Source organism: Periplaneta americana, chromosome 10, assembly GCF_040183065.1.
Source record: "Periplaneta americana isolate PAMFEO1 chromosome 10, P.americana_PAMFEO1_priV1, whole genome shotgun sequence".
In the NCBI taxonomy this organism is placed as follows: domain Eukaryota; kingdom Metazoa; phylum Arthropoda; class Insecta; order Blattodea; family Blattidae; genus Periplaneta; species Periplaneta americana.
In genome coordinates, this window is record NC_091126.1 from 46,265,690 (window position 1) to 46,287,350 (window position 21,661).

Sequence of the window (21,661 nt, forward strand, 5' to 3'; positions counted from 1 at the left end):
CTTCTGAAGAAAATGTTTCACGTTGGTGTGCAGCTGTTTTCGTGGGAATGTGGGAGAAAGGTATGTTCTTAGAAAGATGAAATCAGCTGCGGTATAAATTATATATATAGCAAGCATTCTCTTACAAACCATGAAATTTCCACCATTCTCAATCGCGTTTACTGTCAGAAGTTGCACAAAATGTCACTTCCGCAATAATTGTAGTATCAAGGCAAAGCAAGTCACACTGACAACATTAATTAAAATAAAAAATATTTAACATACTCAAAAATCTCGTAAGAAAAACTACATTTTAATCTCTTACACAAAACATTACAGGAAATAGTACCAACCTGCTACCCCTTTAGAAGAATTGTCATTGACAAGCAACATCTGTATTTCTAGCTGAAATTCAAACTACAATTCAGTACACATCCTACACCACGCACTCTGTAAAATCAATATAAATGAATGCAAAAGAGGGAGTTGGACGAACGTTAGTTCTATGTTGTATGGAAATGAATCAGAAGGTGAACGAAGGAAAGTCACATTACTTAAATTATTGAACATTTATTTATAAAAGGAGAAAAAAAAACTGAGTAGTGCATCAAGTGGTATTATGATACATACAAACACTAGACTTTCTTTTTGTTCTCAACATATGACCTATAATCTTCAGTGTCGCACAATCTGATGTAATAATACCGCACATCTAATGAAACATGATTGGGCTCCTCTTTTTTTCTCCCTCTCTCTCATAGATAAAATTCTGATTACTGCATTCAAATCATATGCAATGCCCATAGTTAAGCAGAAAACAGTTAAATATAAGCAAACCACTCAATTATGTTGAATAGAATTATTACTGATCTTGTATTCTGATATGGTATGCAATTGCATAACCCTTACTTTTGAAATATCCCATTACAAATGTTCCCAAGTTCCTAAATACAATAAATGGAAGAGGGAATTTATTTCCATTCATAAAATGTAGTAATCAGAATCTTCACATTCATCAAGAAGTGGTTCTGGAATTTGTTTTCAAAAAATACCCAATCCAAATTCCATATTACCTATTTCTAATTTGGCAACTTTTAAAAACTTTCACATATATTTCCGAAGATCACGCAAATGAAAAATATTAAAATGGTGCATCAAATAACATCTCTCTTCCAATACTTATAATTATGCATGACAAAATAATAAAGTAAAAAAGAAAAGATAAAATAAGATTAACACATAACAACTCAAAGACACACATTCCATACCTACTAAGCAAGTTGCATGCCAAAGTGATCAGTTTACTGTGCAATTCATATCAGTAGAAATTTTGATAACCGAGATTATAGCCCTAAAATAATCACTTAGCAATGCAACTCTTCCTAAATCTAAACCTACTATTTATTCACCATACCTTTTCGTTAAATTCTTCTGCATTTATACCTCATTAAGTCTGTATAATTAGTTCTTGCACAATCTAACATCACTGTTTTTCACAGTTTTAAACACTTACTCTACAAGGGAGGAGATATGATGAAGCCCCAGGAGGACAGGTATTAAAACACCATGACCTCATCTATATAAGTATGGTTCATATTTAATCATGGTAAACTTAGTTACGATCTATTTTTCTACATCCTTAAAATTTAGAGGCCTGAAATTACATTATGAACACACACGATATTTCTATTACAATATATTAGAAATGGACTTCATCTTACCTTTAAGGTATCATATAAAGTTATCAATAAAAAAATGTTATAATTATAGTAGCAATGGCTCACATAACAATGTTTCCACCATGGTATAAGGTAATCATTTTCAACACAGAGACTTGTTACGACATCTAAAAATACAGATCTCTTGTTCCAGTTTATTCAGGCAGTTTAACTATCATATATATAATATATTAAAAAAAAGATTCTCAAATGGATGTTTTTGATTTGCGGTTCATAAACATACAGACCCCTATGTGATGTAAATCGATGGAGAAAATGTTCTTACTGTGGTGTCATTCCCCGACATTATAAATACGATAAAGCAATAGATAACTAATCACCTAAGAATCTGCAATGAAGGACAGGTCACGAAATTACTATCTGGCAAGATTATCAGTATTAACCACATAATGTAAATATATTAAGAGCACTGATATGCCATACCAAGTAACATGGATGATCAATAATACACAACTGAAAATACAAACACAGTATATGGTACAGAGAAACTTACGAGAAATTGTACTTCTCTCCTTCAGACCAAAATTTTAAATGTATCATGTGCGTGTAACTCGTAACATTTTGTCGAAAACAACACTTATTATTAGTAAAACATTTAACAATTATCACCTTATATTTGTTTGTAATGTGAAAGACGTCTGATGTCCAAATATGAAATTGTCAAATCCCAAGTATCCAAAGAAATATCACCCCAATCTTGAAATATATAGATACAGAAGGCCTTGTTTATTATGGTCCAAGTTTTATACCCTCAGCAATTTCAAAATTATGGTCCAAGTTTTATACTCTCAGCAATTTCAAAATTAACATTCCTCTTGGTCCCATAAAGTTGATCAAGTTTCACTGTCAAAGTGTAAAAATAAATCCCTAATTTAAAAAACAGGCAAAATCTTTTTAATTCCATCATTTGCACATTTCTCCAACTATTTCCATTTAAATTAATTTTTGAAATTGAAATACAAGTTATGATTTGCATCCAAAAATGGGAGGGATGTCAGATTCAACACGATCCATGGATAGACAAACTTCTAAATGACTGGACTAAAGTTGTAGTCCAAGTTTAGTATGCGAGAATACTGGACAGAAAAGGACTGTATGTTTACAACTTCGGTCCTCAAATGAAACTGCCATTCAAATTGTACTTCAAAGCAATGTTTGATAAACATTTCTTATTTCAATCGCGTGGCAATTGCATCATAGGAAATATTTCTGCAGATGAAACATGTTTTGTAAATGGGAACTCTTAATGTATATAACCCCAAAAAAGAATATTCTGGAAAGGGTTTGTCATTAGAGCAGCAATTTTGTACTAAGATACATCACAAAGACTTCTTCCTTTAATACAATACTCTTTTTTTTTTTCCTTCCATTTACATTGGCTACTAAAATCTTCAACATCCTTAAATGGTTAAATCATACATACAGAAAGAAAAATTATCTTAACAGAAACTTTCTAAAACAAAACTCCACTGTCATGTACTGACCCACCCATGGTATGTTGTCAATTAGTGAAAATGAATTAAATACATAATGAATTTCGTTATGTTTAGAGGTAAATTATATATTTAGAAATGTCCTACAAAAATAAGAAAAGACCAATCAATGATTTTTTCTTTAGTTTTCAAGAAGAAATGACAAGCTAACTCATATCTATGTTTGCCGTAGTAAAGATTATAAATCTGAGAGGTTTTTAACCAGACTTCTGCAAAGGGACTAATGTGACTTCCCATGTTCAATGTAAAATGTCCTGTCACTGATGTGTAACCTCAGCTTCAATGTTCATGAGGTGTAGCACAACGTGAATCACACATTCCTTTGATGCTCTTAACTTCGTAACAATGTCCAATTACTCAAAATTAAGACGTGCTCCAATATATTACAACATCCAACAATTATTTTAACAGCAGTTTCACAATTCTGAACAATGCATACTTCTGTTAAATCAGACAATTATTAGTGCAGAAATATCTCTCATAATCTTCCATCTTCAATCCCCTACAACACAAGTTTTATTGGTCACGTACGTACAAACACCTCCAGTATATGAACTAATAACACGCAAATAATAAATAATAAAATGTATATCTGATCGCCACACTTTTCGAAGAAATTTAATACAACACTCAAGTACTTAAAAATGTTATATCAAAAACCTAACCTGAATTTTCTTCACATTCATTGACAAAGTGGGTTCAGCACAAAGCAGCAAAGCTACTGTAGAAGAAACATCAATTTTGCAATGACTACACTACAAAAGAACGAAGCCTTATCCCTCTGTAGACAACTACATTACCTTGGTACAATACATGTTAAAATGATGAAGTTACTTTTTTACAGGTTATATAAAGTCTGGGTTCCCTATTTGTGATGATGAGTCTCTGTTTAGTCTTCTCCCTCTTCCTCCTCCTCTTCCTCTTCTTCCTCCTCCTCCTCTTCACCTGCTGACTCTACCTTCTTCTCTTCCTTCCTGGGACGACCACGGCCCCTTCCACTGCTACCGGTGGTCTTCTACCAATTAAATTATATTAATATTAGCAAGAATGTACACTTACCAGGATGAAACAGTGTGCTTTTAGGCCAGTAAGCTTCCATGGCAAGGGGACGAAACAGGCAAGCAGATAATATCCTCAACAGAAACATTCGGACCCGCTGTTATTCAGTTTGCCACGTGATCATGTTCAGTGTAATAATGAGTACAGGAAATTCTATGATTGTGACATTGTGAGTCTAAATTTTAACATTGTAAAATATGAATAAAAAGTGCAAAATAAAAAACCTCACAGTCAAGCTAGGGAAACTGCTGTTGAAAGAAACATATGCATTTTATTGTGGTAGTGGTTCTAATACAGGTCACACCTTCCTTCTTGCAACTGAAAAATTAGAACAAAAGATCCTTTCCAATGCTTAGTTTGCCAAAGAGAACCGTGCAGAATATAAAGAAAAGAATTTCAAGATGGAAAATAAGGATGTATGTTCATTTAGTATGCCATAACATACAGAGAGGTCACAAAGTGGGCAGAGGTCGGAGGACTTTGTGGAGATCAGGCAAAAGGAGCTTGATCATCTGCAGATCCTCTTCCAATCCACTGGTTGGGAAAGGTCGTATTCAGGTATTGGCGCACTTGCAATACATAATGTTGCGAATGCACGTTTTCCCCCACCCCAACATTGTTGCTTTCCTTGTCGGGCTCCACACAAAACAGTCACGAAATTTCATCTTCACCATTTCCATGGTATCGCTGGTATGTCGTCTTTCATGAAGCCACACCGCCATTACTAATCTTTGTTCGATGGTTAACAGACTCTGGTCAGCCATGTTTGTTTATAACTGCACGGTTATTACTCCACCGAGGCGAGTGGAGCCACAAGTATAATGTGAACTATCGTGATGACGTATTATGAACGCAGCAGCAGTACAAGTGGTGCTCCAGGCTGCAGGACTCCACTGGGCTCGGTCGAGTAATACCATGGTGGCATGGTACCAACGTAAACATGGGGGTATACCACATTCATAAAGTATGTGAAATAAGAATATATGGGGGGTATACCCACTTTGTGACCTCACTGTATAAACCTGACAAAACTGCCAATGGTCTTGATAACTTTGATTGTTGTGTTGTACGACGAACTGAGCATGACTTTTATGTCCAGGAAAAACAGGTGACAACACTAGAGACAATAAGGAGTTTGCAGAAGAAAATTTATATTCAGGGTGGTGAAAGGACTCTGACAGACATTTTAAAGTCACTAGGTTCCAGATGACTATGTTCCCCTGATAAGTCACGTTAGCTCGTATTCCATCCAGGAGACCCAGGTTCTACTTCCAGCTATGGCGTGATGGAATTTGTGGTGAACGAAGCAGAGGGTTTTTCTCGGGATATTTCCTTTTCCTTCCATCATTCCACCAAAATTACAAATGGGTTGGGTTGAAGATGTAGGGGTAGTACGGATTTCTGATATTGAAATACAACAAAGGTTTGGAACACCGAGACCTTAATTAAGCTTATCAGGCTACTTGTCTGCAAATGGGGACTTGCTATATCAGAACTGAGACCATCAGGTTCAAGAATGCCACTCGAGCCACCTGTCAGACTTGGACAATCATTACACATGTAGGACGCACGATTGAAAGCAAGCTTAAGTGCAAGGACCTGGCCTGCGATAATAATAGACAAGTCAATCCCTGATAACACATCCATTTTTATTGAAAAAATGTAAACTACGAGGAAAATGGATCTCATATTTACAGGCTATTTCACGATATAGAGAACAAAACAGACCAATTGTATACATGGATAAATGGTATATTTTGTCTTCACACGTGGCAAAGAAATCATGGTGTGATATCAATAACAGCTGCACATTCTAAAGTGGAAAGGGCAATTACTGTATTATTTATGCAGTTGGTAAAATGGGTTTCGTACCCAACATTCTAGTAATATGGAAATCTGGAGCAATGTTGGGAGATTATCATAATCAGATGAATGAAATAATACATTTATAAGTTATGACCAATGTTTTCAGTTTAGTTAGTGCTGCTAGTGTATACATGGAGGAATGACGCACGCAAAGCACACTTATGCATCCAAGTATTTGTAAATATAGTTATAGATCATGATTACAGAACTGTTAACAGTGTATTATTTAGGAATATATTTCTATCTACTGTATATATTGAAGTAGTAACGAACTTACAAAGTTATTCCTTTCCGAAATAACACGAAGACATTAAAGTCAGGGTCCAAAGTCACACAATTTGGTATTACCAACAAAACTGATAAAAATAATTATGTAAACGTATGAACAACATAAAGATAAATCATAATTACTAGTTTAGCCTCAAAATCAAAATACAGGTGGGGTGAATCTTAAAAAACAAACCTTCGCTGCAGTCTTGCCTTTCTTCTTTGTTGAACCCTTTGGTCGACCTCGCCCTCTTTTGGCAGGGGATGCCCCGTCAGTCTTTTTCACATCTTTCTTTTCCTCATTTACTGGTCTCCCACGCTTTTTTGCTTCCTTTCCTGGAGACTCCTGAAAATAAAATATTTTATCAATTACAACAGAGTTTTGTAAAATTAACTTTCACACTTTTGGCACTTATTAAGTGATGAAAATACGGCGTCAATTGAAGAAGTTATTACCTACAAGACATATTTTCAATAAGTATCAATGGGTGGGATGCACAGTATTAATTCTCCAGTTCCTACAGAAAAATGTTCGAAAATGTATACATACGTACTCTAAGATGAATAACAGAACAAGTCACATTGTACTAAAACAGATCAACTTAACCTTTACTGCAGACAGAAATGTGAATTTAAGAATAGTGGGAGACATAATTTATTTACTTCTGGCCAATTAATAAATTGTTCGGCTTGAAATAGAATATAATGTTCGTGACTCACCTCTTTACCTTTCTGGATAATGCAGAAAATAAAACCTTACGAAAGGAGATGTGGTCTGGCTGCTATCCTACTTAGAAACATACACTTACCTTACTATAGAGCTTTAGATTTGTTTGTGCTAAACTTACAGTGAGTGCCTTTCGGTAAAACTATGCACAGTGAAAACTCGTTAAGACACCCTTTAAAAACCCGCGTAATAAACAGGATCCATTAATTGAAGTGGCTGATTTTAGGATTTTTTTCTATAATAACAGAAAAAGGCAATACAGTATAAACATCTAAACAATATCTATATATATAATTTGAACTGGTAATGGAAATTACGGGAAAACGGCTGAATGGATTTTAATGAGTGACCCCTCATTTTCATGCCTGGCATCAAAAGTTTTTCGGAAAAGTAGTAGTTTTCAGTGAAATGTCAATTTTCCTACATAATTTTCCTATTTTCCAAAATCCATCTGTTGTCAGTTTTGAGAATTATTTTATTCAATCACGGCCGACTTGATTGAATTTCAGAACAAAACACACACTACAATAAACAATAGCCTATTACACGAAGGCCATGACCTGCAGGATTGCCGACATATTTAGAGCTCAATTCAATTTGTTATTAAAAACTGATTCTGCAGTGTATAATTTTCTGAATACAGCTGTGTATTGGATATTCAAATATACGAAACTTGAGGTGGTTTGATGACATTACCACCATTAGAAATTAAATATTATTATAGTTAATATCATGATGCATCTATTTTTTCATTAACTGTACATAATATTGATGCTCTCTTGATGACATGAAAGTGAAACGTTTTGTGGTTATGTAAGTAAATGTAGAGAATATCTTAATTTAGATCTTCATTTCTATTACTGAGTGGCTGCTACATATAACTACAAAACTTAAGAAAGATAATAATATTGTTATTAAAAATCAAATATGTTTATACTTATTAGCCCAGTGGGGTTGGGTCATTTTCATATACTTAATGGTGGTGTAGTGTAGATATTGATATGTGTCATTGTCTTCAGTATTGGCTCGAGAGAGCGCAAAAATTACAGTTCCTAAGGAAAGATCAAAAGGTATTACTTACTGATAAAATAAGAGGCCTAGAAAATTTTGTAGTCTCCAGATAATTTCAGCAGGATCTCTTAGTAGGATAAAATGATTTTACACTCTAAATTTCAAGTTCTACATGCAGCAGCTATACGAAAATGCTATTGTTCGAAAGCTTAGCAAACCTGACATTTTTTTCAACTTTTGCCTACAATCCACAATGACCTGTAATAGCTACTGCTATCGTCCTGACATTGATACTTGCGTTTTCGCGTTGAAACTCAAAAACTGAAGTTGGATAGGTTCAAGAAAAAGTATTTGGCCTAAAAAAAATCCATTCAGAGGGAGTATGTTTCATTATTATGGAAGCAAGTAACTATCAAAAAGACAAGTATTCTTCATTGAAAATAAATCTGAAAAATTTTTATTTGAACGTATAAAATACAGTATATTACAGTAATGAAACTTTTGTAGGATAAGAGTTACATTACTTCATTTCTGAAAATATCAAAGAACACGAGGAAAATATAGGTGCCGTGATAGACTACCGACAAATTAAAAATTAAAGCAATTAATATCTGGATAAAAGTAATCCAATAATTTACAGAATGGAATAAAGAACAAGTTGCTTACATTAGAATATCCAGCTTTCCTGAAGCAGTTAGCAAGTCTGGGGGATACACTCCTTCCCATGTTGCATTGATACAAAATTTGCAATTTACCACGATCATTTTGTTCTTTAAGTCTACCATGTAACAAACAGGTCCTCTGCCATCCATGCATGTGCTTGGCTTTTGTTATTGCATGGTATATTCTTAAAATTCTTGAAACCGTGTGGTTTGCGGAATTTGTCAATTACCAACAATGACAATTGTCGGAACTGTCCAAATTTGCAACAACGAGTTCCATTTTCAATGACACTTGACATGGGACTGATAAAATTTATCATTGCAACAGGCTTTATACATCAGTTTTTGTTGTAAGGATGTTCGACTGTATTTGCAACAAAATGTGGTGTATGAGTCCGAGTCAAAAAGTAACAATATATATTTTATCAAGATACTATGTACAATAAAATTGAAAATAGTTCACTTTTAACATAGTCTCCCTCCCCCCCAACATTCAATGCATGTGCCAGCATTTCACTAATGCCTGTATTTCACGATAAAAAAAATTCTTCCGGGGCTGCATAACCACTCATGCACCACCTCTTCCACCTCGTCATTACAGAACTTCTTGCCGCCTAGTGCCTCCTTGAGGAGTCCAAACACATGGTACTCACTCAGTTCTTGGTCTGGTGAATAAGCAGGATGAGGTACAGACTCAAAACTAAGTACTCATCAATGTTGTAAAATGCTCCATCAACCACTTATATATAATTCTCTTAAAATTCTGTCTATTCAAACTCGTTAGATGAACTGGAAGATGATTATACAATTTAAAGGACATAATATGATGGTTGTTAGCTGTTATGGAAAGTCTATATTTAAGTACGTACAATTTTTCATTATTCCTACTGTTATAGTCATGAATTTCATTAGTATGCTTCATTATATTTAAATTGCTTTTTGTGCACATTAATAGCTCCATAATACAAAGACTAAATAACCCGTGGCGCTACAGCCCGTGAAGAGCTAGACCAACTAGCCGGCTGCTGGCCTCACACCCACATGCCGAAGCAGAGGTTGACGATCATCCAACCAGAATGGAGGTATCGTGTATTTAGCATGATGATCCCCCCCCCCCAGCCGTTATAGCTGGCATTCGCAACCAGATTTCGCTACCTATCGTAGCTCCCCAAGTGCATCACGATGCTGGGTGGGCACCAGTCCCATACACTGGCCGAAATTTCATGAGAAAATTTTTCCCCCATGAGGACTTGAACCAGCATGCATTCCGTAATGCGAGTCCTAGGCAGGATGCCTCAGACCGCGATGCCACAGCGTGGGACAATACAAAGATTAGTTAAGGCATGATTTATCTAATAAATAAAGACCTAGAGTAGGCAGTCAACTTAGAATTTGTTAATCTGACGGTTCTTTTTTGAGTAACAAACACTTTGCCAATGCGAGCACCATTTCTCGAAAGTAATAGACCATCAAAATATGCTGTCCAACCCAGTGGTTATGTCACATCTCAGTTTCCCCCACCCATTTCTGCTGGCTCTTCTGTAAAAGTTAGTGACTGAGCTGTTAGGCTTCTTCCTGAAAATATTTGCTGTATGGAATTAGAATTCTACGTAATATTATACAACTGTTTAAAATTAATTTAAAGAAAAGTGTCCCGTTAAGTAAGCAACTGCCACATTATTTCCCCCTTTTCAAAGACCCTGCGACATAACCACTCAAACAATAAGTCCACGGCATAAATGTTTTTGAAAAGCTACAATACTCCAGATAACCTGGTGCATACATAGTCAATGTAACATTCTAAAGTAAGTTTACTGTCCAAAAAAATACCAAGCAGCTTAACCAACCTGTGTACACAGAGATTTTTCAAAGTGAAAATAATAGGTTGTCTTACTTTCATTTAATGAAAGTTCATTAGCAGAAAACAATTTTTTTTTTTTTGCTTGCCCAAGTGAAAATTTTGCATTAATTTTAAGTTCGTTTAAAATACTTTGACTATTTACAAAGGTGGTATCATCTGCATACTGCAAAGCACACTAGAAGTGAACAAACCGCAACATTTTCATCTCATTGCAGGCTGTTAACATTGCATCCTCTGGGCATGTAATGCTCAGGATTGGACCTTTACAGTCCCAGAAGAGCATGAGCATCACTTTTCCAGCTGACAGAGCTGTACGGAAATTCTTTGGTTTCAGTGATGATGAATGATACCATTCCTGCTGGTTTGCTTTGTCTCTGGCTGGAAGTAGTGGACCCAGCATTCGTCACCAGTGGCGATAAGCTTTAAGAAACTGCCTCCTTCGGCCTCATAACGCCGTAGCAGTGTTTCACTCACATCCACACAATATTCTTTCAGTTCAGTTGTGAGTTGTTTTGGTACCAACCTGGTAGACACTTTGTAGTACTGCAGCACATCGTGAATGATGTGATCAAAGCCATGACTAATATTTAATTCTACAGCCACCTGATCAACAGCTGCTCACCGATTTTCTCGGATCACTTGATCCACTACAGCAATAGTATCTGGTGTATTCACAGTGTGTTGTCAACCAAAGTGAACTGTATCAGTCAGAGCTGACAACCCACTTTTAAACTTTTTGTGTCACTCATAAATTTGCTGAAGCAACATACAGGAATCCCCATACTGCCTCTTCATCCTTTGGTGAATGTCTGTTGGTTTTGCACTGCTACCCTCAGCAGGAGAGTTATATGTATATATGTTATTTGTGTGTGTAGTACAAATTGTCTACCACAAGATTCGGATTATTATTAAAATATTAAGGTTACTTTTCGACTCAGCCTCGTAAAAGTAAAGAAACTTCCGAAAATGAAAGAATATTTATTCACTTACATAACAAGTGTAAAACTTTAAGTGAAATTGGATGGTGCAGAGATCATGTACTACCTGCAGTGTTTAATAACACTAACATTGTACTAGGAAAGCTGTTAAGAACAAAGTACTGAAGTAATGTATAAGGAATGTGAGAAAAATTTCTAAAAGAAATTCAAATAAAACCTAAACTCAGTACTCCAAAAATTTCTTCTGCAACACCTGTTTCCCCAAGTATTTACAGAAATGCATCACAAGAAATTTAGAACGAAATTATTTATTAGGATGAAAGTAAATTTAATGTTCTTGTATCTGACAATATGAGTATAGAGTGGAGGAAAAACTGTGAACTCGAAAGAAAATCTTCAACCTACAGTGAAATGTAGGAGTGGGTCTACTCTTGTCTAGGGGTGCATGAATGCTTCTGGTGTAGGGAGGCTACACTTCACAGATGGTAATAAATGGACTGCAAGGTGTACACCAACATACTCTAGAAAAAAAAAAGCTTCATTCAAATGCTGAGAAAAAGGCACAATGAAACTATAATTTTCAGCAGCACAATGACACTTGGAATACAAAATATTTGGAAATGCCGCCACAATCACCATTTATTAATTGCATAACACATATGGTATGTTCTAGTAAGAAAATTCAGGAGCAGGGTAATAACAAAAGAAAGAGGACTTAAAGTGTGCACTCAAGGAAGAATGAGAATATTTTGTCTTCTGTAACTGCAAAACTAATCAAATTAATGTCCACGTGATTGGAAGCTGTGGCATAGGCTGAAGGGTACCAAACAAAGTATGAGTTCGTAAATTCTAATTTTATTCTTCTGACACACTACCTCCAAGTTGTTAAGTTGTTATTAATATTGAATTATTGTTCCAATGATTCCATCTTAATACTTTTGTCTCTATACATACTTTTTAGGACAAAATTGTTTCATGTAAAATAAACACACGCACGCACACACACCTCCCCTTCACATGCTGTTCAGAGATGTGGGCTCAGTGTTTTCATATATGGAACCTATGATCTCTGGTGACTTATTACTGAGTAATATGCTGTTGATGTGTTTACTTGTTGCATGTCATTTGGACAGTGATAAGATGGGTTCTGATGGATTAGGAGGAAAAATTAAAAAGTAATCAACTAAGTTCTAAAGTAGGTATGTAATATCAAACTGTAATACAAACAATACAAAAATTACATGAGTAATGAAAAGCATGCTTGTTTGTTAAACACTTAACTGTACAATACTCGTCACTTCGTTTAAAGCAGCTGTTCAAAATGTCGACCACCATGATCTCTACAGACTCCAGTCAACACTGAAATGGATCTCGTTGCAAGGATTATCACAGCCACTGAAGAGATGCACCAATCGCCTGGGTGCTAGAATGTATGCGACAATGTATGGTCTGTCACTGTACAGTTTGTAGAGACCATGGCAGTCGACATTTTGAACAGCTGCTTTAAACGAAGTGAAGAGTACACGTGTACTGTACAGTGAAGTGTTTAACGAACAAGTATCCATTTTGTTCTATGGTTTGATTCACTACTCATGTAATTTTTGTTATTGTTTGTATTACAGTTTATAATACAGTACCTACTTCAGAATTTAGTTGATTACTTTCAATTTTTCCTTGTAATCTATCAGAACCTATCTTATCACCGTCCAAAGGACATGCTACAAGTAAATACATCAACAACACATCACTCAGTAATAAGTCACCAGAGACCATAGCTTCCTTATATCAAAACACTCAGCCAACATCCCTGAACAACCTGTGAAAGTTTGTCGGTAGATTTCTGGTTCACCCTGTACACATATATATTTTTTTTAATTTTAGTAGGTTATTTTATGACGCTTTATCAACATCTCAGGTTATTTAACGCCTGAATAAGGTGAAGGTGATAATGCCAGTGAAATGAGTCTGGGGTCCAACATCGAAAGTTACCCAGCATTTACTCATAATGGGTTGAAGGAAAACTCCGGAAAATACCTCAACCAGGTAACTTGCACCGACCGGGAATTGAACCCAGCCCACCTGGTTTCACAGCCAGATGCGCTAACCATTACTCCACAGGTGTGGACCTGTATATACATATACAATAAAATTTTAATATCATGCTTACAAATCTGGGCATCTATCTTCTATATTTCGACAGGCTAGTTCAATAGGGAACAGAACACCAAATTTAAAGTTTTGAGAAAACTGTATTTTAAAGTTTCATGTTGCTGAGAAAAATATAACGAAAATCATTCTAATTTGAAACGTGTAGTGTATATAGAACATCATTTGATATAGGAAATGCATTTCCACTAAAGCTTCCTTTCAGAGCTAAACACTGTAAAAGTTCTAATCCCTGCAGGTAGGTTAAGTACTGTAGGCGAGGTTTGAGTACATTTTGGTTGTTGTTGTAGGTAATGCGTCAACAGTAAGGGTAACATGAAGTTTTAGTCTATGTTGAGAGTGTACAGTGAGAGCATCATTACTCATTGCTCCAGGTCAATTTATGGAATGGTGACAAGAGAGAAGCACAACACAGTGAGTTGTTTACATTCCATTTATTGCGAACTGAAACACTTTAAATGTATATTAAAATTGAAAATGCTTGTTATATAACAAAGTTTGTACAGTATTTTATGCACAACAAAAGGTTCAGAGTAATCCTTACCTCTGGTTCTCAAGAAGAATTTAGTAGTCACTTTTGATGCCTCATAATGATTACTGTGACACACTCTACACTGAATTTAACATGAGACTGACAGATTACAGCGTGTTCATAACGCATGTGTTCGATTTATTTGCAATGTCCGTAGATCTGACAGTATCTCACCTTCACAAAATATGCTGTCCTGGATCCGTCTCACATTACTCTTCAATATTATTCAGAACTCTTACCCTAGCTACTTAGCTTCTTGTTTTCGACATTTGTCCTCATATCACGAAATAGATGCTCGCTCACAACAAATCACACTCTCCATTCCTAAACACAGAACATCCTCCTACTCTTCATCTATCACCATCTCTGCAGCTCTCTACCACAGCATGTCAGAGACTGTCAGCCATTATCTAATTTGTCACTAATGAGTCCAATATGAAAACCCCTGGCAAAGAATTTGAGGTTGGCAATTTTGTAATTGTACAGTATGAAGATGAGAAATATCCAGGCATCATCAGTGATATTCATCCAGAAACAAGAGACGTCCATGTCAGTGTCCTGCACAAGTGTTGTGGTGGTTGACATTGGCCTACTCCTAAAGACTCAATATTCTGAAGAAAATGTACTTTCTTCTAATGCTACTCCAGAACTTGATGTATAAAAATCATTCCACAAGTTCACGCATGTTGCATTAATTACTAAGTGTTCTCCTGAATATGTATCTAAAAAACTACAGAAGCCAATAATGTTCCCCCCCCCCCGAAGATAGAAATATCATTGTTTTATCTGAGAAAGTTTATGATAAAAATTTTACATCTCACAGATATTTTGATTAAAAGTTTAGTTACATCCAGTGTCTTTTTCATGTCACGTCAGTTACCATTTTTTCTATTGTTTCTTGTAAAGACGTAATTTAAAATCTTATTATCCACATTTGTTCACTTGATTTTGGGATTCCCTTAAATTCCGTGTCGATTCTTTCTCTCATAAATCTCGGTTTCACACAAACGAGCAATTAAGATACACAACAATCATTATTTGCATTCAGAAAAGCCCGTTAACCTGGTATCTCATTAGTGCTGTAAGACTCGACCCAATATGTGAGACAAATTTAGGATATGCATTCATTACAGTAATCATGTGTTTGGTTTTAAGAGAACACTGCTAGTATGCACACAACACACAATTCAAAAGCTCTAGGTGAATTGTTTAACGAAAGAGTGGATAATGATGGTTTATGTTCCTTTCATACCTAAGGTGAGTAATGATTTTCATTTGTAAGACATGAAAGAAATCCTTGCAAGTTAGAAGAAATTACCATAAATACAATGCACAGCAGATAATTATTTACAAAAAATGCATTAGAGCTATCAACAGCTTTTACCTGTAGAGTCCAACAAACAGCACAAATAACTCAACACCATGCAATTTCCTGTGTCTTGATGTTAAATAACCTGATAACATATACTGTACCAAAGCATATGAGTAGACTATCCTCATATGCAAACTACCTGCACATGACTTTCGAAGGCCTAACAGCAACTAGCAAGAGCCAAACAGCAATGGCTAGTCGGGACAATCATGCCACCTGCTATTAAGGTGAACAAATGCCAATTGGTCATGAAGAGGACCCGGATTTTGATGACATATCTTTTTTTTTTCTCATGCAGTATGCATTGCTCTAAAGTATTAAAATCCTGAACACGAACATCTGGTTATAAAAACTTTAATTCTATTGTGCATTTTTCTGTCATTTTCTATTTTTGAAGTTTTTTAGGCCATTGTTTTCGCATTTTACTTCCTTTTCTGATCCTTCTCTTTCTTTTCTGTGTTTTTTGTAATATATTAAATTAATTTAAATTATTTAAAATTCATTTTTAATCTAACGAAATAAATGGAAGTTTGATCAGTGGCTAGATGATGTACATGTTGAGAGTTTGTATCTTAGCTATACTTATTGTTGTTGCTGCAACCAATTCTCCAATTTCCAACCTGCCTGTAGAAAAAAAAAAATGCCGCTCGACAATGTACATACTTGTTGAAAGTATGTTATTTTAGCCACTTCCTGTCGTAGCAAGCATTTGATTCGTTATTTTCACTGTCACAGATTTAGTTAATTACAGATTTTCAGAGAGGAATGTTTGGTGTTCTGTTTTCATAGTTTCATTCAGCCATGCCTAAAATAAAGCCATCTAAATCTTGTCATTTAAGACAGATTGTATCTGAATTTGGAGATTTTTTCTCTACGGACAGTGAAGTATTATTTTGTAAGTTGTGCGAACCAAAGGTATCAACCGAAATAAAATTCACTGTTCAACAACATGTTGGTCGCGATAAGCATATACAGGCAGTGCAACTCGCAAGTAAGAAGAATTCCACGCAATTTTACTGCAACAAAGTGTATCCATAAAGGAGAATAAATCATCAGATTTTTACAAAAACTTTTGTGAAGCATTTGATACTTCCTGCATTGAAGATCTCACTGCCAGTGAATTAGTGCATTTCAAGTATACTCCAGTTGTATCAGTGTAAGTGGAAAGGAGTTTCTCACAGTACAAAAATGTGCTTTCAGATAACAGGCGTTCCCTAACTTTCGAGAACCTGTGCATGCTGGTGGTTACCTACAGCAATAATTCTGATTAAGTTAATATTTTTATACGTAAACTTTCCTAGAACATACAAATTCGCGAGTTTAAATTAATATTACTTTTTAATTTCCGAAGTAAGAACTTTGCTGTTACCTTAAAATAAAGACAAATATTTTAGTCAATTTTAGATCATTTTTATTGATTATTAAGTCATTATAAGGTCATATTTCAGATATTTTAGGTCATCAAAGTCCGGGCCCTGGTCATAAATATCATATTCTAAAATTCTGCAGCTTATCATGTGTGAAGAAAATGAATATTTAAGTACCCCCCCACCCCGCTCAAAAAAAAGACTGTGGCAGAACACACATTTTTGTCAAATAGAACAGAGCGAGACTGCTGTAACTCTCTACCATTTATCCACATAACACTCCTGACAAAGTTCCCACATTCATCCTGGATTGCTAAACCCATGTCCTTCCTTCAAACCCCTGTGTGACTGAAGTCATGATGAAATGCACATTGATACCTCAATAACAGTTTATATTTCCCAAATCCTGTTGCCGCAAGCTAGCTACTGCTTGTTTTATCTCTCGACAATGAAGAGTCTGTTCTTGCTGTTGGAAAGTCACGAGCTTAGGATTTTGATCCCTCAACTGCGAGAATTAATTCCAAACCAAGATTTCATCTTTCTCTTGTTCGCCTGCTTCCACATTGACATTCAAGGAAAGCCTAAAACTCTCCTATTCAGGCATTCCTGTTACGCTTGTTTCTTGCACGAATCCTACCTGTCATAATGTTAAGTCAAATGACGAGTTTCAAAATTACATACTTCTACTGCAGCACTCCTGTTTCTCCCACCCCAACAAGGGGAAAATACAATAATTTCAAAATTACATACTTCTACTGCAGCACTCCTGTTTCTCCCACCCCAACAAGGGGAAAATACAATAATTTCTTTTAAAATTGTTATCTCACAAAAATCTTCTCTTTCACTATAATCACATCAAATCACACCTCCCCTTAAAAATTCGGCCCTCTTGTCTGTCATCCCTTTTCACGTCTCACCATCTCGACAAGTCAGAGGGACACAATGGAGATATATGCTAAACCTCTGCATTTCTTGAAAACGGCCAACTGAGCTCGCCGATCAGTCCTCAGTTCTGTAGATGGCAGATGGAAATGATACACGAATGCATGTAGTAGAGTGTTTATAACTGATCACTTGAAACATTTATTCGATTGGTCACAAGCACTCTAAGTTTTTGGACTACAATTACATCACCTTTTAATGCCTGATACCCAAAACAGCCTACCTAAGAAGATTACCAATTTCTTTTTATTTCAGATAGCACAAAAATTAGAAAGTATTTGAACATTTAAACAACGAAACATAATTTTTAAATAACAATTCTTTTAATGAAATAATGCATTATATTATAAATAACGTTATTCAGCATTCTTCTTGTCAAACGCATTATATCAGTAATGAAAATGTGTAATGTAGCTTAGTAAATATGTGACTAAAAAAAAGAACAGATTTTGTGATGCATGTCAAATTTCTTCAAAAGCAGACAATCTATTTTAATCACAGTATTTAATAAAAATAAACCAAATCTACACTTTCACTTCGCTTAATATTTTTACAATAGTGCATATTAAGAGATGCTTGGACTGGAATGGAATTTACGGAGGGAGGCACTATGGCCCAGCACTGGGACCTGTTGAGATCTATTGAGCTAACCCTCTAGTGGCGCATTCTCAAACTCACACCGGCTGACCACACTAAAGTTCTCTGTGTACCCAGGTTTCGAGCAGGCAATCCTACTAGTCCCTAGGCCAGCACCCTCTGTGCATCGCCAGCCAGCGTTCGGGAAATGCTACAGAATGATAACAAAATGGAGAAATGGTGACGGAATGATGTAAATGCCTAATATAGGGAAAAACGGGAGAACCCGAGAAAAACCCCAATTGCGACCTTGTCTGTTGCAAGTGTCATTAGGAATTTTCAAATGAAAAATTCCAGACCTGACCAGGACTCGAACCCGGGCCGCCTGCATGACAGGCTGAAGGTCTGACCACTCAGCCACTGCAGAGAGATTCTTAATCGCAGACAATGATTGATGGAGCTATTTATGGTAAGGTGTACGCAGATTCTATTATTATACATTCAATGACCATATCACGAAATATCAAGGATGGAGTAAACAAAATTCGTGCTGAAGTTATTCCAAAATTAAAAGAATCAATGGAAGAATCGCCATTTGGTTTAAAAATTAATAAGTTTTGTTCAACCTTATCTCGAAATTCCGCCTTGGTTTCTTCAATGCATTTACTTTCGTCCTGTGCCATTACGAATGTAACATTATTACAAAATATTATAAGTTAACTGTTCCATTCAACTAGAGGATAAAGACTAACACATTTTTTTTATCAATCTGATAGCCTGTATATCTACTACGATCACTAAACAGGTGATAGGTTATCAGACAGTTCAGTAATTTCCATAGCGCATACTGTAAATACATTGACCGAAGACAGTTTTCAGACTGGGACAGCCAGTCTTCTGTGATACTTCACTGAGTGTTTTGCTTTCTGCGAAGTCAGAACACATGACAGCCAGCCTGCTGCGTATAGTATGGAGTGATCAACTGACCAAGCATATTATCGTGACTGTCAGTCAGTTGGTCATTCTTAATGAAATGAAATCGATGCACAAAAATCTTAATGGGAAAATAAACTCTCTCCCTCTCAAAGCAGACGACATACCTATGTCCCAGATCTCTGCTACCGGCTCTCTCCATACACAGGAGACTAACATAATAAAAAGTATACAATGGAAAAGGTGCCTCTGTAAATGTACTGAACCACTGACTTCAATATTAAGAACACTAGATACGTCTGCATCAGTGTAATAAACTCTAAGTTAAACAGTTATTAGTATCTCAATGTGATTTAGTGTAAAGAAACTGTTGCTCCTTTGTAAGTATCTAATCGCCATTTTCCCATAACCATTCAAATATAAGACCCATTTTCATATTAACCTTTTTACTCAAAATCACTTCAGAAATCAAATCAATTTACGACCCTCCTTCACAAATCACTCTTATAATTGTTGGAAATATTACTCTATTTACAAAAATGAGCAGTAGAATATAGTGCAGCTCCGATTATAGTTTCTTTCTAAACATCATTCACCATTTAATTAGATTAACGAAATCTTATTAATCACAATTTTTGGTAAGGTAATGTACAGTCTTAAGACACAAAATTGAATGCTGTTCTTCTGTAGTGTAAAATTTGTCCAGGTTCACTTCGCGCAGCGCCTGGTTCACATGACTAGGGAAAGGATGTTTATTTTGCACCTAATTTACTCCTTGAATATATCTTTGTTATAGATTATTCATAATCTAACATTTGACCTATTAAAAATAAAAAAAGCAACAAATAAAACAAAGGAAAACAGGGCAGAGTAATGCGTAAGAAATTCCTTCACATGTAAAACTAAGCTCTCATAGAATCAACTGAAGTCTTCCAATGGGGACTTAGCATATGGCAGCCAGTCATTTTTTTTTTGCCTACAACTGTACAAGCGTGTTTCTTCCGTATGACTAACATTCATAAAATCTCAAGCATCCAGTTATGTGCCTTAATGTTTCTGTTTATAGTCGAAGTGTTTCATTGTTCTTACTACACAGGCACCTAAAACATGTTAACTGTTAAGTTCAATGTCCATGTTGAACAAAAAGTGTCTCATCGAAATACATAATTCGTGTATTTCAGAATTTCATAGTATTTAGTGAACTTTTTTTGCTGAAGTTTTTCAAGAAATGTAATGGATTTATTTATTTTTGATTAAGTTAAACATAATGATGTGGTTGAGAGACCATATTTCTTGTAATACACAACTTTTTCCAGTTATAACCTAATAGTGTGTTTGTATGTGGCTAAATTTTGTTTTTGGAATGAACTGTCACTGTAAAAGGAGTTTAAATGTTTCGATTTTCGTCACTTCGATAATCCAGTCACAGAAGTGGTAAAACAAATTAACGATAATAATCACAGCTTCACTGTAATTTGTAATATTAGTTACTAGTCCTATATAATGAAAGTATATTATTTTTCAAAAGAAAGCAAGCCTTAGAAGGGAATAATATTTCATGAACTGCAAGTACAAAAATGGATTTTACATCCTGAACTTGAAACCTGAGTAATTCTTTATTACAGACAATTTCTCAATCTTACATGAAAAGGAAATAATTTCCATTGTATATTTATGACTTGTATAAAAGAGTTTTCTTAGAGAAAATTATTACCTCTCTTTTCTTGCACTATTTCCATTATACCCACGATTACACTTACAGTACGATTATTTACTGTTGACAGTCTCCAGCAATCTGTGCCTGGGTCAAGAGAGTCCATTTAGTAACACCAACGGGTGTTTGGGTTATTCACTCGCTTGCATTCGGAGCGATCGGATGTCATGCATGCAGTAGAGCGGTATGTTTTCAGTACAATTAAGCTGTACTGCATTCCATTACCAACTGCTCGCCCTCATCTCTATCAGGAACTCTCCCCACTTCACCTATTACTTCCCCTCTTTCACGTCGCTGAGCTGTCAGGACTAAATAATCGCTCTGTATTTTACACAATAATGCACATGGATGCACTTACACTCTAAAAATGTTTATCCTAAGTTTTCAACCAAGGCATTTTGTATAAACTAATCTCTCACTTTGGGGGGGGGGGGGGGTTAAAGATTGGTTTACTTTA

General features: G+C 35.5%; 1 protein-coding gene across 2 annotated transcripts in view; it reads right to left on the reverse strand.

Moving 5' to 3' along the window:
* Positions 1-271: 271 nt before the first annotated feature.
* The window catches only part of LOC138707639 (high mobility group protein I-like), a 29,089-nt gene continuing 7,699 nt past the window's right edge, over positions 272-21,661 (reverse strand). For both annotated transcript variants that reach the window (XM_069837323.1, XM_069837324.1), the window contains exons 3-4: positions 6,600-6,749; positions 272-4,226 (exon numbers count right to left, since the gene is read on the reverse strand). In XM_069837323.1, coding sequence (XP_069693424.1) covers positions 4,101-4,226; positions 6,600-6,749 — 276 coding nt within the window. In that variant the 3' untranslated portion in view covers positions 272-4,100. The remainder of the gene's footprint in view (positions 4,227-6,599; positions 6,750-21,661) is intronic.